At 49.8% G+C, this 16,554-nt stretch overlaps 1 protein-coding gene across 2 annotated transcripts in view; it reads right to left on the bottom strand.

Annotated features, from left to right (window-relative positions):
- Nucleotides 1-16,310, bottom strand: part of LOC134603658 (phospholipid scramblase 3-like) — a 134,264-nt gene extending 117,954 nt beyond the window's left edge. For both annotated transcript variants that reach the window (XM_063449827.1, XM_063449828.1), the window contains exons 1-3: nt 16,242-16,310; nt 13,031-13,067; nt 11,259-11,413 (exon numbers count right to left, since the gene is read on the bottom strand). In XM_063449827.1, the coding sequence (XP_063305897.1) occupies nt 11,259-11,413; nt 13,031-13,043 (168 nt within the window). In that variant the 5' untranslated portion in view covers nt 13,044-13,067; nt 16,242-16,310. The remainder of the gene's footprint in view (nt 1-11,258; nt 11,414-13,030; nt 13,068-16,241) is intronic.
- Nucleotides 16,311-16,554: the final 244 nt, after the last annotated feature.

Here is a 16,554-nt window from a genome sequence, read left to right as displayed (position 1 = left end):
CTTGTTCAGCTGTTCCAGTTCGGAGTGTTATTTCGTATCCAGCTCGTGAGTTCTGATGTTCTGCAGTAGCTGTGCCTGTCTATGGAAAAGGGGATTATCGCCTAAACGCATTTTTCCCCTTGTATGCTGAAACGGTCCGTTACAATTGGTGGCAAGCGGCGGGATCGTTCCTACAACCAGAAGGACAGCTACAGAACACCAATTCCTTGGAGTTACAAATTGAGGGCAACGTTAGCATTCGTGCAGCGCCCCTGGCAGCAGAGGTATCCAGCGACTTGGAGCAGACAAGTATGGAAGGCTCTGACGCTGAAGATGATTTTATGGCCAAGGTGAGGCAGCAAGTGGCCCAGTATGGGGGTTATATATCCATGGACACATTCCAGGGGATCTGGAACCAGGTCATGGCTGAGCAAAACTCAAAGATGGACGAAGAGTATGATGAGCAGGAAGAGTGGTACAGCAGCAGAGTAGAGGCTGCATCCGAGGAGGTTAGCCGCCCTCCCCCGAGGCGGCAGGAAGAACCCGAAGTAGGGGTCCTCATAGATTGGTCCTGTGAGGAACCACAACAGGCAGGTGGAGATGGGACCGAGGTCTCTCTACCGGCCCTACAGGGATGCTGGGCAGTCGGCCCAGATCCCCAGCGGCAGTGTGTAACCCAGGGAGCTGATGGTGTCGTCCATCCTCCCCAGCGGCAGAGTAAGTCCCAGGGAGCTAAAGGTGTCGTCCTTCCTCCCCAGCGGCAGATTGTATCTCAGGGAGCTGAAGGTGCCGTCCTTCCTCCCCAGCGGCAGTGTGTGTCCCAGGGAGATGAAGGTGTCGTCCTTCCTCCCCAGCGGCAGGCTGAGTTACAGGGGGCAGAGGTTGTTGTTCCTGCCCCCCAGCAGAAAAGTGATGTGCCAGGAAGGCAGTGTGAAGTAAAGGGAGAGGAGAGCAGCGTCCTCCCTCCCCAGCGGCAGTGTGTGTCTCCGGGAGCTGATGGTGTCGTCCATCCTCCCCAGCGGCAGGCTGAGTTACAGGGGGCAGAGGTTGTTGTTCCTGCCCCCCAGCAGCAAAGTGATGTGCCGGGAGGGCAGTGTGAAGTGAAGGGAGAGGAGAGCAGCGTCCTCCCTCCCCAGCGGCAGTGTGTACCCCAGGGAGATGAAGGTGTCGTCCTTCCTCCCCAGTGGCAGCGTACACCCCAGGGAGATGAAGGTGTCGTCCTTCCTCCCCAGTGGCAGCGTACACCCCAGGGAGATGAAGGTGTCGTCCTTCCTCCCCAGCGGCAGGCTGAGTTACAGGGGGCAGAGGTTGTTGTTCCTGCCCCCCAGCAGCAAAGTGATGTGCCTGGAAGGCAGTGTGAAGTAAAGGGAGAGGAGAGCCGTGTCCTCCCTCCCCAGCGGCAGGGTGTGTCTCAGGGAGCAGAAGGTGCAATCCTTCCTCCCCAGCGGCAGTGTGTACCCCAGGGAGCTGATGGTGTCGTCCTTCCTCCCCAGCGGCAGTGTGTACCCCAGGGAGCAGAAGGTGCCATCCTTTCTCCCCAGCGGCAGTTTGCCATCCAGAGAGAGGAACTTGTTACACCCTCTCTCCCACGGCAACCTAACCCACCAAGGGGAGATGTTAAGCCCCACAACTGTGCAGATGGGACCGTAGTCTCTGCACTTACAGCACAAGGGATAGGGACGGTCGGTCCTGTTCCCCAGCCTCAGTGTGATGGATCCAAAGGGGAGACAGTCGGTCTCCCCCTCCAGCAGTCGAGCTGTGCACCTAAAGGGGAGACAGCCAGTCTCCAGCAACCAGACGCCCACCAGACTACTCCCGTGGTAGTGCTGGCAACAGGACAGAGTACCGCTGGTCTCTGCCCCCTCAGCAACCCACCAAGGCAGCCTACCCGTCTCCCACCCAGCAGTGGTGAAACACCAGAACTTGGACAAAATCCTTCCTCACCCAGATGTAGTAACCGGTTAGTGTGGGTGGGCTGCTCGGTTATTTCTGTTTTGTGGGTGGGTTGCTGGACTAACCAGGGCACTGACCGGCAGAAAGTCAGGTACCCTGTTAGTCTAATTGGCAAAGGGGAGAAATGTGGCGAAACCAGCTTCGCCACTGTGAACTGGAGAGGCCTGGCTGCTGGCCTCCTGCCCGCTGACTATGGCCCCTGGACGTGTTGCACTTTAGAAACTATATTTGGGCAGGTAATAATTTGTATTGCTGCTGCTGGCCCTTTAAAAGCAGCGATGGACATATTGGAACTTTTGGGACTACTGTACCTTTAAGACTGTGGAACGTAGTACAGTAATCCTGCCTTTAATACTTTAAATGTCATGTATGTATTGTTGTATGCAGTTAACCTGGGTTATATATATATATGCAGCCTTCATCTGATTGTTCGGTAGAATCACTCCATTCATTGTATTGAGGAAACTACCGAACAACCAGACCACCCAGGATTAAGTGTGCCTCCAATTACCGTTTGCAACAATGTTGCAAACGGGTAATTGGCAATCATGTAATGTGTTCTGTGTCCTCTGGGTGGCCGCCATTCAGGAAACCAACACGTGGCGGCGGCCATCTTTAACTACCGAACAGCGGTGTTTTGCCGTCGAGTGTCTGGAACTGAAATCGGACACTTGACTAGGCAAACACCGCTGAGACCTCCATACTTCCAGAAGTTCGTATGGGAACTACCGAATGACCCCCCGTTCGGTAGAAAGAACCCCACAAACAAGGGAATTCATTCAAACCCTCTCCAGGCTCTATAACACAGGCAATTCGTCTGTTTTCATTCCCTTGTTTGTTACCGACCGCAGGGCCAAAATGCATGGAACTGTTTTCGGATACTTTACCCATGCGGTCGGTCAATACTTTAAAGTTCCATAACTCCTGAACCATTTATCCGAATGGGCTGATTCTTGCATATGTTGTCCCCCTGAATAAGGGCTATCAGGGGATACCTGTTTTGGAGGTGTAGCATATGTATTTGGGGTACATCCAGGAATTGGGGAAAAAGGTGTACGGTATAATTGTGTTAAGTGTTAATCTAAGGGGAGGAAATGTGTGGGAGGTACATCCATGTGATTGGTTAATTTCATCCTCCCCCTGGGAGTGTCCTGTATGTACTTGTTGGTAATAAAAGCCAGACTGGGTGTCCCAGTCTTGAGTTCCTGCTTAACCCTCAAAATGAAGTGTCGTCTCGTTCTTGGGGGGGATTGGATTGTAAGCTGACTGCCAAGAGTGTAAGCCGATTGTATGCTTTTCTTGTTCAGCTGTTCCAGTTCGGAGTGTTATTTCGTATCCAGCTCGTGAGTTCTGATGTTCTGCAGTAGCTGTGCCTGTCTATGGAAAAGGGGATTATCGCCTAAACGCATTTTTCCCCTTGTATGCTGAAACGGTCCGTTACAACCGGGTTTTCTGCATTCGAGATGTGTCGCTCAGGACGAGTGCGGGAAAGTCCGTGCAGGTTACAGGTTTCATTCGTGCATATCAGTCATTGTGTATTTTGCCAAAGGGAATGTTGGTCTGTACCTGTTAGAGCTAGAGTTCTTAATTTCAAGACACTTAATACACATACAAAACATCTTGTAGCAGCCTATAAGTTATGACCCGTAGTACACGTTGATAACCTTCATATGGCTGTTTAACACCCCTTGTGTACTGTTCGACTCTATACATTGTGTAAGGAGCATTAATCGGAGACCATTTATATTGGTCTAATATTGGCAATACTGCAGCATGGTTCAATAATGTAGCAATTCATCAACTACGACAATCAATAATTTGATAGTAGATACGTCAAACGGTGGGATAAATATAACAGCGTATACCGGATATCGGGATAACAGTAACAGCGGATATCGGGATAACAGTAACAGCGGATATCGGGATAACAGTAACAGCGGATATCGGGATAACAGTAATAGCGTATACCGGATATCGGGATAACAGTAATAGCATATACCGGATATCGGGATAACAGTAATACCGTATACCGGATATCGGGATAACAGTAATAGCGTATACCGGATATCATATAGGTAGATAGCTGGGATCTGAGCGCATACTTCGGGAAACTACTGCTCAGATCCCAGCACAATTAGCCGAATGTCACACAAAATACACTTTAATATGAATTCATCAGAAAATACACGAATGCACAGTTTGAGGGAAAGTACCGAAAGACTGGTGTACCCGAACGGTCTGGAAGTCCAGCTGTGTTCGTGCCGTCGAGTAGTCTATTTTAGTTCCAGGCACTCGACGACCAAACACTGCTGGGCTAAAAGTGAATCCAAGATGGCCGCCGCCGCGTGGTCGGTATACGAATGGCGGCCACCCCGCGAATCAATTAACCGAGGAACGATACATTGTTGCAATCTGTTAATGGGAGCCACACGACCTCCTGTGTGTGGTCTCCCATTCGGTACTTTGTTCGTTTCACGAACAGTGTTGAAAGTCACTGTTCGTGAAACTACCGTATGAATCCTAGCGGCTTTCGCGCCACTAGCATACGAATGCCCTCTATCACCTCTTTAACCCCTTAAGGACACATGACATGTGTGTCATGATTCCCTTTTATTCCAGAAGTTTGATCCTTAATGGGTTAAGCAAACAACATAAAACAACATAGATTAAACAGTCTTTCTAGGACTAGTCTTATGTGGCTAGGTTTGCCACAGCAGTGTTGTGATCCAAGGGAGTATAGTGATTATAGCAATCTCCAATCCCCCAAACATGAGCCTAGAACTCATGAAGGGTAAAACAAATCTCACTTCAATGGTAGCCAGTGGGTGAACCTCTCTTTCCCCAGAGAGTGAAGCAGGAACAGGAAAAAGCTCTTACAAGAGCTCAGTGATTATTCAAGGGAGTGTGACGAGCATAGCAATCCCTTGTAGCAGATTCCCCCAATAAGAGACAGGACTCTAGATTGAGGGTGAAGTAGAACGGAAGGTTAAATGGTACAGCTGCTGTTTTATACAGTTTTTTCCCACAAGGTTAATTCCCAGGGGGACCTTGTGGGGCACAGGACATGAAACTCACAATCCAATAAAAACAGAGTTTTACACTTGACGACTCCCAGTTACTGTACACAATCCCTCGCCTCTGCCTGCGATACAATTAACAAAGACAATGGGCTAAGCAGAAAAAAACATAAATTTTTACAAACCCCCAAAAGTACCCCAAAATACAACATATCCCCACAAACTGTCACATCCCCTGATAGCCCCGATCTGGGTGAACAGCATAGCCAATAATCACCCAGATCGGTTCAGGGGTTCAGGAATTTCCTGGAAGTCTTATTTTTGCCCCACCGTGCACATGGTCCCATGCCCAAAACAGTTCCATACACTCAACGACAAAACACTGCTGGGCAATTTAAGATGGCCGCCGCCACATGTTTGAATCTGTTCTGGTTAAAAGTTCAAGGGGCCAATGGATGGACAAGGTAGAGGAAATACACGGGATGGAGACCCTCACAGCGACCCTGAAGGGAATATTGGACAAATACATGCAGACTTGGACCCCGTGGATGAATTTTCTCTCACACAACAGGACGTGAGGGTGCCGGAAATGTACAAATGGGAAGTTATTTGTTCCAATGTTTTACCATAACATTTTGACCAATTGGCTTGTAACTAATAAGCACAGTACCTTGTACGACTACTTAAATATGAAAATAAGAAAATAAAGATTGTCAAAAAAATAAATAAAAAAGTCCAAGGGGCAGAAACAGTACTTTTGAACATGGGTTATCACAGGGCCCATAGACCCAGGGTAGGAGGCTGGCAAACAGGCCCCTCCAAAAACTCATGGCAACCTCCCTTAAAAAGGGGAGTTTGTCGGGGCGGAGTCTGACAGCCTAAGCGGACGGTCGCATGTGTGTGGAGCTCCGACCAATGAGGGTAATTTTCACCTATTTTCTGGCGCCCAGACCAGCTTTCTCGTACCCTGAACATCCCCTAGCATACCTATTTCCAAATGGGGAAGAAAACAAAGAAATTACGGCAAGATGCTCCCCGGTCGAGCATGAACATAGGAGATTTATGGCGGCAGGCCCAAGGCGCACATGGGCCCAAAATGGCGACCATCACAGGGGATTGCTCGGATCTCTCCGACGACTTCTCATGTGGAACGGAGGAGGGCTACACACCGATACCGGCGCTTCCACCACCGCCGATCCCATCTGCGAAGCCAGACACAGCCCCGGTGACAGCCACACTCCTAAAAGAGCTACTGGGGGAATTACAAACAACCCTGCAGGCAGACATGGCAACGTTACGCCAGGATCTGAAAGGTCTGACAGGCCGCATAGGAACCCTGGAAAACACCTCCCTCTCCTGCAAGCAGCAGCTCACGACCCTCCAACAAGAGGTTAGAGACCTGCAAACACAGAATTACTCCTATGAATGCCGCTTTGCCGCACTGGAAGATTCCCGTCGCAAAAACAACCTGAAAGTTAGGGGAATCCCTGAACTCATACCTGAAGCTGAGCTCCCACACGCAGTAAGGAGACTGCTAGCGGTCCTACTGACACCCAAAATCTCCAAAACGATGGTGATAGAAAGCATATTTCGGGTGCCTAAACCCGCTAAGGCACCACCCACAGCATCAAGGGACGTAATTATTCAATTTCAACACGGAAGGGACAAAACCGCGCTCCTGACTGCACTAAGGGGCATTACACCATACAACTTCGAGAACATGTCATTGTCATTTTATGCAGACCTCAGTGGCAGCACATTGGCATTGGCGCCGAGACCTAAAACCGCTCACTAGCCTGTTACAACAACACAAAATCGACTACAGGTGGTGCCCATCCAGGTCCCTATCCATCCTCCACGGAACGTCTACTTACACCATACGCAACCTCCAAGAAGCCGCATCGATTCTGCAGCGCATGGGACTACCCCAACACTCTCCTAACATGGACACTCCACCTCCGGCTACCCAGCCAGCCCACAGATGGGACCCAGGAACCACGGCGGACTTCGTACCCAGACAGACCGATGTGGGCACCAAAGCCAGACCCACAACCTGAAACTACAAGGGACTGCCTCTTCCGATGTGGGACTCATACAACAGAATAGTCCTACCCGCACAGGGCACAAAACCCCATACCCTCCACACACAGCTTGCAGCTTACCTAGACCTTTCTTAGACCACGTAGCAATTCTTCCCCACTGAATACCCCCCCCCCCCGTAGATCAGGCACATGCTCCGGATAATAATGTCCAGACAACACACACGGGGTACATACGACGTTTACGACTTCACCGCTTTGACACGGGCTTACACTTTCATACCCTCAGGCACCACCAACAAGGGGCGACCCAAGGGTTACACTCACGAGGTTACGACCGTAGGTACTCACTAAAAGCTCGATTAGGCAGCTCGTTAGGGCAGCAAGCCTATATTTACATTTACCTACCACTTGACCATCTCAGCTGCCCTACCAACCACCCCTCCTTTTTAATTTTATTTTCTACTCTACTTACCTACTCACTGCCTACCGAGCGCTCCAAGCACTGTCAACTGAACAATACTCTGACTAAGTTACCCTATTGTTTATTAAGATAAAGTTTCAGCCGTTAAGTTCTTTCATTCACATGTCTATTGCAAATGCCATTATGTACAACTTTTTATGCTGAACACACGATGTTATCCTGTAAGGTTACTAATTTAACAAAAATGTGCAGACTGTAACACATGCTATCCTAATGTTAAAATATGTTTAGTAATAAGCTTGTCAAAGCCGTTGGGGCATGTCAAGCTCACTTGTTATATTTTCCATGCACACCAAAATAAAGAATTAAAAAAAAAAAAAAAAAAAAAGGGGAGTTTGTCACATCCAGAATAGACTTCAGGGGGACTTAACCGCGAATGCCCTGGAACTATATTCGTCATGAAAACCTCGCGATTCCCGGTCGGCCCTCCAGCGGGACTCAGCCGCGATTCTATGGAACTGTTTTGGGCATGAAATTCTTTGTTTGCATGGACAAAACTATGACTTCCCATAGAATTTCTGAGCCCCTGATCTAATCTGGGTGATTTTTGGATATGTTGTTCACCCAGATCAGGGCTATCAGGGGATATGTTATGTTTTGGGGTACTTATGGTACTTTATTAAAATGTGTGTTTTTTCTGCCTGCAGATAATTAAGTTTATGCATTAACTACCTTAATTATATCACAGGCAGAGGGGAGGGATTGTTTACTGTATGTGGGAGTGTCGTACCGTTAAATACTGTTTTCATTGGTTTACGTCCCTTGTGTCCCAGTTCCCCATCAGGTCCAGTGGGTGTGCCTCTGGCCTGAAAAACTGTATAAAAATCCAACCTGTAAAAATCCAGACCTTCTTACCCTCAACTCGCAGCCGCATCTCGTGTTGTACAGAACTGCTATATCACTACAAGGGATTGCTATGATCATCACACTCCCTTGGATAATCACTAGCTATTGTAAGAGCTGTTCCTGCTATGCTCTCTGAAGGAAGAGAGGTTCACCCACTGGAGTCTGGAGCCTTGTCGTAGGTCCAGGGTGGGTTGGAGACATTGAGACCCCAACCAATCTGCGGCGGTCCGTGGGGTCTGCAGTGCTTATGGAATCTGGTGCGGTGCTGATGGTCCTTGGTCAGCACTAGGAGCATCGATTGACAGAGGGTCCGTCACACAGCATATACCAAATATTGGGAAAACTGTCCGGATATCAAGATAACCAACAACATATACTGGATATCGGGATAACTAACAGCGTATATTGGATATCGGGATAACTAACAGCGTATATTGGATATCGGGATAACAGTAACAGCATATACGGGATATCCAGATAACGGACAGCATATACGGGATATCAAGATAACGGACAGCATATACGGGATATCAAGATAACGGACAGCATATACGGGATATCCAGATAACGGACAGCATATACGGGATATCCAGATAACGGACAGCATATACGGGATATCAAGATAACTGACAGCGTATACCGGATATCAAGATAACTGACAGCGTATACCGGATATCAAGATAACTGACAGCGTATACCGGATATCAAGATAACTGACAGCGTATACCGGATATCAAGATAACGGACAGCATATACGGGATATCAAGATAACGGACAGCATATACGGGATATCAAGATAACGGACAGCATATACGGGATATCAAGATAACGGACAGCATATACGGGATATCAAGATAACTGACAGCATATACCGGATATCGAGAGAACTGACAGCATATACCGGATATCAAGATAACTGACAGCATATACGGGATATCAAGATAACGGACAGCATATACGGGATATCAAGATAACTGACAGCATATACGGGATATCAAGATAACTGACAGCATATACGGGATATCAAGATAACTGACAGCGTATACCGGATATCAAGATAACTGACAGCATATACCGGATATCGAGAGAACTGACAGCATATACGGGATATCAAGATAACTGACAGCATATACCGGATATCGAGAGAACTGACAGCATATACGGGATATCAAGATAACTGACAGCATATACGGGATATCAAGATAACGGACAGCATATACGGGATATCAAGATAACGGACAGCATATACGGGATATCAAGATAACGGACAGCATATACGGGATATCAAGATAACTGACAGCATATACGGGATATCAAGACAACTGACAGCATATACGGGATATCAAGATAACTGACAGCATATACGGGATATCAAGATAACTGACAGCATATACGGGATATCAAGATAACTGACAGCGTATACCGGATATCAAGATAACTGACAGCGTATACCGGATATCAAGATAACTGACAGCATATACGGGATATCAAGATAACGGACAGCATATACGGGATATCAAGATAACGGACAGCATATACGGGATATCAAGATAACGGACAGCATATACGGGATATCAAGATAACGGACAGCATATACGGGATATCAAGATAACTGACAGCATATACGGGATATCAAGATAACTGACAGCATATACGGGATATCAAGATAACTGACAGCATATACGGGATATCAAGATAACTGACAGCATATACGGGATATCAAGATAACTGACAGCGTATACCGGATATCAAGATAACTGACAGCATATACGGGATATCAAGATAACTGACAGCATATACGGGATATCAAGATAACTGACAGCATATACGGGATATCAAGATAACTGACAGCATATACGGGATATCAAGATAACTGACAGCGTATACCGGATATCAAGATAACTGACAGCGTATACCGGATATCAAGATAACTGACAGCATATACCGGATATCGAGATAACTGACAGCATATACCGGATATCAAGATAACTGACAGCATTTACCGGATATCAAGATAACTGACAGCGTATACCGGATATCAAGATAACTGACAGTGTATATTGGATATCGGGATAACCGTAACAGCATATATTGAATATCAATATAAATGACAGCGTATACCGGATAGCAGGATAACAGTAACAGCGTATACCGGATTTCGGGATAACAGTAACAGCATATACCGGATATCAGGATAACAGTAACAGCATATACCGGATTTCGGGATAACTGACGGCGTATATTGGATATCGGTGAAGCCCAGGCCATAAACACCCAAACTATTGTCTGTATCTACGGCCTGCACATCACCTCATCCCTGATATTTTTGCACAGAAATGGATATAGTGAATCAGAGATATAGTGAATCAGGGATATAGTGAATCAGGGATATAGTGAATCAGGGATATAGTGAATCAGGGATATAGTGAATCAGAGATATAGTGAATCAGAGATATAGTGAATCAGAGATATAGTGAATCAGAGATATAGTGAATCGGGGATATAGTGAATCGGGGATATAGTGAATCAGAGATATAGTGAATCAGAGATATAGTGAATCAGAGATATAGTGAATCGGGGATATAGTGAATCGGGGATATAGTGAATCGGGGATATAGTGAATCGGGGACATAGTGAATCGGGGACATAGTCAATCGGGGACATAGTGAATCGGGGATATAGTGAATCGGGGATATAGTGAATCAGGGATATAGTGAATCTGAGATATAGTGAATAAGGGATATAGTGAATCTGAGATATAGTGAATCAGTGAATCTTGAAAATAGAGATATAGTGAATTAGTGAATCAGAGATACATTTAATCAGAGATACAGTGACTCAGATATAGTGAAATAGTGATATTGTGAATCAGATATATTATTATACGCCCAATATGGGCACACAGTGTACACGGCTTAGGGCGTATATATATAATATTACCTGGGTAAGATACTCCAGACCTGCAGGAACCCCATTAATTAGCATGGGGCCTATAGATGGAGCTGATGGGTATGTGACAGGAGGAGCATAGGGCGCAATAGTGCTGTAATTGGGGGGCCGCTCATGGGGGCCTTGATACAGATGGTCTTCAACACCTGACAAAATAATGCAATCTATTAATAACAGAGCATGCACAGCTGATATGGGGGACGTGTAGCACTGTCTGGGATCCCTAGGACAGACCCACTGACATATAGCACTGCCTGGGACCTCTAAGACAGACCCACTGATGTATAGCACTGTCTGGGATCCCTAGGACAGACCCACTGACGTATAGCACTGCCTGGGACCCCTAGGACAGACCCACTGACATATAGCACTGCCTGGGACCCCTAGGACAGACCCACTGACATATAGCACTGCCTGGGACCCCTAGGACAGACCCACTGACATATAGCACTGCCTGAGACCTCTAGGACAGACCCACTGACATATAGCACTGCCTGGGACCCCTAGGACAGACCCACTGACATATAGCACTGCCTGGGACCCCTAGGACAGACCCACTGACATATAGCACTGCCTGGGACCTCTAGTACAGGCCCACTGATGTATAGCACTGCCTGGGACCCCTAGGACAGACCCACTGATTATAGCACTGCCTGGGACCTCTAGGACAGACCCACTGACATATAGCACTGCCTGGGACCCCTAGGACAGACCCACTGACATATAGCACTGCCTGGGACCCCTAGGACAGACCCACTGACATATAGCACTGCCTGAGACCTCTAGGACAGGCCCACTGACGTATAGCACTGCCTGGGACCCCTAGGACAGACCCACTGACATATAGCACTGCCTGGGACCCCTAGGACAGACCCACTGACATATAGCACTGCCTGGGACCCCTAGGACAGACCCACTGACATATAGCACTGCGTGGGACCCCTAGGACAGACCCACTGACATATAGCACTGCCTGGGACCTCTAGTACAGGCCCACTGATGTATAGCACTGCCTGGGACCTCTAGGACAGGCCCACTGATGTATAGCACTACCTGGGACCTCTAGGACAGGCCCACTGACGTATAACACTGCCTGATACCTCTAGGACAGGCCCACTGACATATAGCACTGCCTGGGACCTCTAGGACAGGCCCACTGATGTATAGCACTGCCTGGGACCTCTAGGACAGGCCCACTGATGTATAGCACTGCCTGAGACCTCTAGGACAGACCCACTGACGTATAGCACTGCGTGGGACCTCTAGGACAGACCCACTGACATATAGCACTGCCTGGGACCCCTAGGACAGACCCACTGACATATAGCACTGCCTGGGACCTCTAGGACAGACCCACTAACATATAACACTGCCTGGGACCTCTAGTACAGGCCCACTGATGTATAGCACTGCCTGAGACCTCTAGGACAGACCCACTGACGTATAGCACTGCCTGGGACCCCTAGGACAGACCCACTGACGTTTTGCACTGCCTGGGACTTCTAGGACAGGCCCACTGACGTTTTGCACTGCCTGGGACTTCTAGGACAGGCCCACTGACATATAGCAGATAATCTCCACAGCCCTCAATGCAGCTAGCGATCTTAGATTGCACCATAACCTGTACGTCGGGATATCTCAAGACCGGAGCAGTGAAAGACGTTTTTTTTTTTTTATTAATTATTGTTATCATTGCTATAGCTAAGGATTACCCATGAATCTATATATTTACGGAGCAGGTGGATGTTACACAGGGAACTTACCTGAAAATGCCATTGAAAGCCGACTGAGTTAACAGACCTGGAATTAGGACATAAAGCGCTTATAACAAACAATAAACAATAACCCCCCACCCCAATTCATTCTGAGCCCTCTCCCACTCTAGGGTCCGTGAGGGGACGTCACGCTCAGTGGGGGTCAGTGAGTGCAGTCTGGAGCTGAGTGGGGGGTCAGTGAGTGCAGTGTGGAGCTGAGTGGGGGTCAGTGAGTGCAGTCTGGAGCTGAGTGGGGGGTCAGTGAGTGCAGTCTGGAGCTGAGTGGGGGGTCAGTGAGTGCAGTCTGGAGCTGAGTGGGGGGTCAGTGAGTGCAGTCTGGAGCTGAGTGGGGGTCAGTGAGTGCAGTCTGGAGCTGAGTGGGGGTCAGTGAGTGCAGTCTGGAGCTGAGTGGGGGTCAGTGAGTGCAGTCTGGAGCTGAGTGGGGGTCAGTGAGTGCAGTCTGGAGCTGAGTGGGGGTCAGTGAGTGCAGTCTGGAGCTGAGTGGGGGTCAGTGAGTGCAGTCTGGAGCCGAGTGGAGGTCAGTGAGTGCAGTATTTGAGTGGGGGTCAGTGAGTCCAGTGTGGAGCTGAGTGGGGGTCAGTGAGTGCAGTCTGGAGCTGAGTGGGGGGTCAGTGAGTGCAGTGTGGAGCTGAGTGGGGGGTCAGTGAGTGCAGTCTGGAGCTGAGTGGGGGGTCAGTGAGTGCAGTGTGGAGCTGAGTGGGGGGTCAGTGAGTGCAGTCTGGAGCTGAGTGGGGGTCAGTGAGTGCAGTCTGGAGCTGAGTGGGGGTCAGTGAGTGCAGTCTGGAGCCGAGTGGAGGTCAGTGAGTGCAGTATTTGAGTGGGGGTCAGTGAGTCCAGTGTGGAGCTGAGTGGGGGTCAGTGAGTCCAGTGTGGAGCTGAGTGGGGGTCAGTGAGTGCAGTGTGGAGCTGAGTGGGGGTCAGTGAGTGCAGTGTGGAGCTGAGTGGGGGTCAGTGAGTGCAGTGTGGAGCTGAGTGGGGGTCAGTGAGTGCAGTGTGGAGCTGAGTGGGGGTCAGTGAGTGCAGTGTGGAGCTGAGTGGGGGTCAGTGAGTGCAGTGTGGAGCTGAGTGGGGGTCAGTGAGTGCAGTGTGGAGCTGAGTGGGGGTCAGTGAGTGCAGTGTGGAGCTGAGTGGGGGTTAGTGAGTGCAGTATGGAGCTGAGTGGGGGTTAGTGAGTGCAGTATGGAGCTGAGTGGGGGTTAGTGAGTGGAGTATGGATCTGAGTGGGGGTCAGTGAGTGCAGTGTGGAGCTGAGTGGGGGGGGTCAGTGAGTGCAGTGTGGAGCTGAGTGGGGGTCAGTGAGTGCAGTGTGGAGCTGAGTGGGGGTCAGTGAGTGCAGTATTTGAGTGGGGGTCAGTGAGCGCAGTATTTGAGTGGGGGTCAGTGAGTGCAGTGTGGAGCTGAGTGGGGGTCAGTGAGTGTGGAGCTGAGTGGGGGTCAGTGAGTGCAGTGTGGAGCTGAGTGGGGGCCAGTGAGTGCAGTCTGGAGCTGAGTGGGGGGTCAGTGAGTGCAGTGTGGAGCTGAGTGGGGGTCAGTGAGTGCAGTGTGGAGCTGAGTGGGGGTCAGTGAGTGCAGTGTGGAGCTGAGTGGGGGTCAGTGAGTGCAGTGTGGAGCTGAGTGGGGGTCAGTGAGTGCAGTGTGGAGCTGAGTGGGGGTCAGTGAGTGCAGTGTGGAGCTGAGTGGGGGTCAGTGAGTGCAGTGTGGAGCTGAGTGGGGGTCAGTGAGTGCAGTGTGGAGCTGAGTGGGGGTCAGTGAGTGCAGTGTGGAGCTGAATAGGGGTCAGTGAGTGCAGTGTGGAGCTGAGTGGGGGGTCAGTGAGTGCAGTGTAGAGCGGAGTGGGGGTCAGTGAGTGCAGTGTGGAGCTGAGTGGGGGTCAGTGAGTGCAGTGTGGAGCTGAGTGGGGGTCAGTGAGTGCAGTGTGGAGCTGAGTGGGGGTCAGTGAGTGCAGTGTGGAGCTGAGTGGGGGTCAGTGAGTGCAGTGTGGAGCTGAGTGGGGGTCAGTGAGTGCAGTGTGGAGCTGAGTGGGGGTCAGTGAGTGCAGTGTGGAGCTGAGTGGGGGTCAGTGAGTGCAGTCTTTGAGTGGGGGGTCAGTGAGTGCAGTGTGGAGCTGAGTGGGGGTCAGTGAGTGCAGTGTGGAGCTGAGTGGGGGTCAGTGAGTGCAGTGTGGAGCTGAGTGGGGGTCAGTGAGTGCAGTGTGGAGCTAAGTGGGGGTCAGTGAGTGCAGTGTGGAGCTAAGTGGGGGTCAGTGAGTGCAGCATTTGAGTGGGGGGTCAGTGAGTGCAGTATTTGAGTGGGGGGTCAGTGAGTGCAGTGTGGAGCTGAGTGGGGGTCAGTGAGTGCAGTGTGGAGCTGAGTGGGGGTCAGTGAGTGCAGTGTGGAGCTGAGTGGGGGTCAGTGAGTGCAGTGTGGAGCTGAGTGGGGGTCAGTGAGTGCAGTCTGGAGCTGAGTGGGGGTCAGTGAGTGCAGTCTGGAGCTGAGTGGGGGTCAGTGAGTGCAGTCTGGAGCTGAGTGGGGGTCAGTGAGTGCAGTGTGGAGCTGAGTGGGGGTCAGTGAGTGCAGTGTGGAGCTGAGTGGGGGTCAGTGAGTGCAGCATTTGAGTGGGGGGTCAGTGAGTGCAGCATTTGAGTGGGGGGTCAGTGAGTGCAGTATTTGAGTGGGGGGGTCAGTGAGTGCAGTCTGGAGCTGAGTGGGGGTCAGTGAGTGCAGTGTGGAGCTGAGTGGGGGTCAGTGAGTGCAGTCTGGAGCTAAGTGGGGGTCAGTGAGTGCAGCATTTGAGTGGGGGGTCAGTGAGTGCAGTATTTGAGTGGGGCGGTCAGTGAGTGCAGTATTTGAGTGGGGGCAGTGAGTGCAGTGTGGAGCTGAGTGGGGGTCAGTGAGTGCAGTATTTGAGTGGGGGGTCAGTGAGTGCAGTATTTGAGTGGGGGGTCAGTGAGTGCAGTGTGGAGCTGAGTGGGGGTCAGTGAGTGCAGTCTGGAGCTAAGTGGGGATCAGTGAGTGCAGCATTTGAGTGGGGGGTCAGTGAGTGCAGTATTTGAGTGGGGGCAGTGAGTGCAGTGTGGAGCTGAGTGGGGGTCAGTGAGTGAGGTATTTGAGTGGGGGGTCAGTGAGTGCAGTATTTGAGTGGGGGGCAGTGAGTGCAGTGTGGAGCTGAGTGGGGGTCAGTGAGTGAGGTATAGAGAGTTTAGGGTTAGTATGCACTCACCTGGTCCTAGAAGGCAGCTCACTGAGTGGGCGTGGTCAGGAAGTTGTCACATGATATAAACTTTGTACGACAGGAGGGATCACGTGACCTGCAGAGTAGGTGAAGGTGTAAATAATAAGGAAATTAAAGAGACAGCATGCATTAGCCTGTGTTTAGTGTATTATCTTGTGTTGTAATGTAAGTGTATTGTGCTGTTAGTGTATTGTGTTGTTAGTGTATTGTGTTGTGTTGTTAGCGTATTGTGTTGTTAGTGTATTGTGTTGTGTTGTGTTGTTAGCGTATTGTGTTGTTAGTGTATTGTGCTGTACTGTTA

The sequence above is a fragment of the Pelobates fuscus genome, chromosome 3 (genome assembly GCF_036172605.1).
Source record: "Pelobates fuscus isolate aPelFus1 chromosome 3, aPelFus1.pri, whole genome shotgun sequence".
NCBI classification, from domain to species: Eukaryota; Metazoa; Chordata; class Amphibia; order Anura; family Pelobatidae; genus Pelobates; species Pelobates fuscus.
The sequence above is the reverse complement of the archived record's forward strand: the minus strand, read 5'-3'. Positions and strand labels throughout refer to the sequence as shown.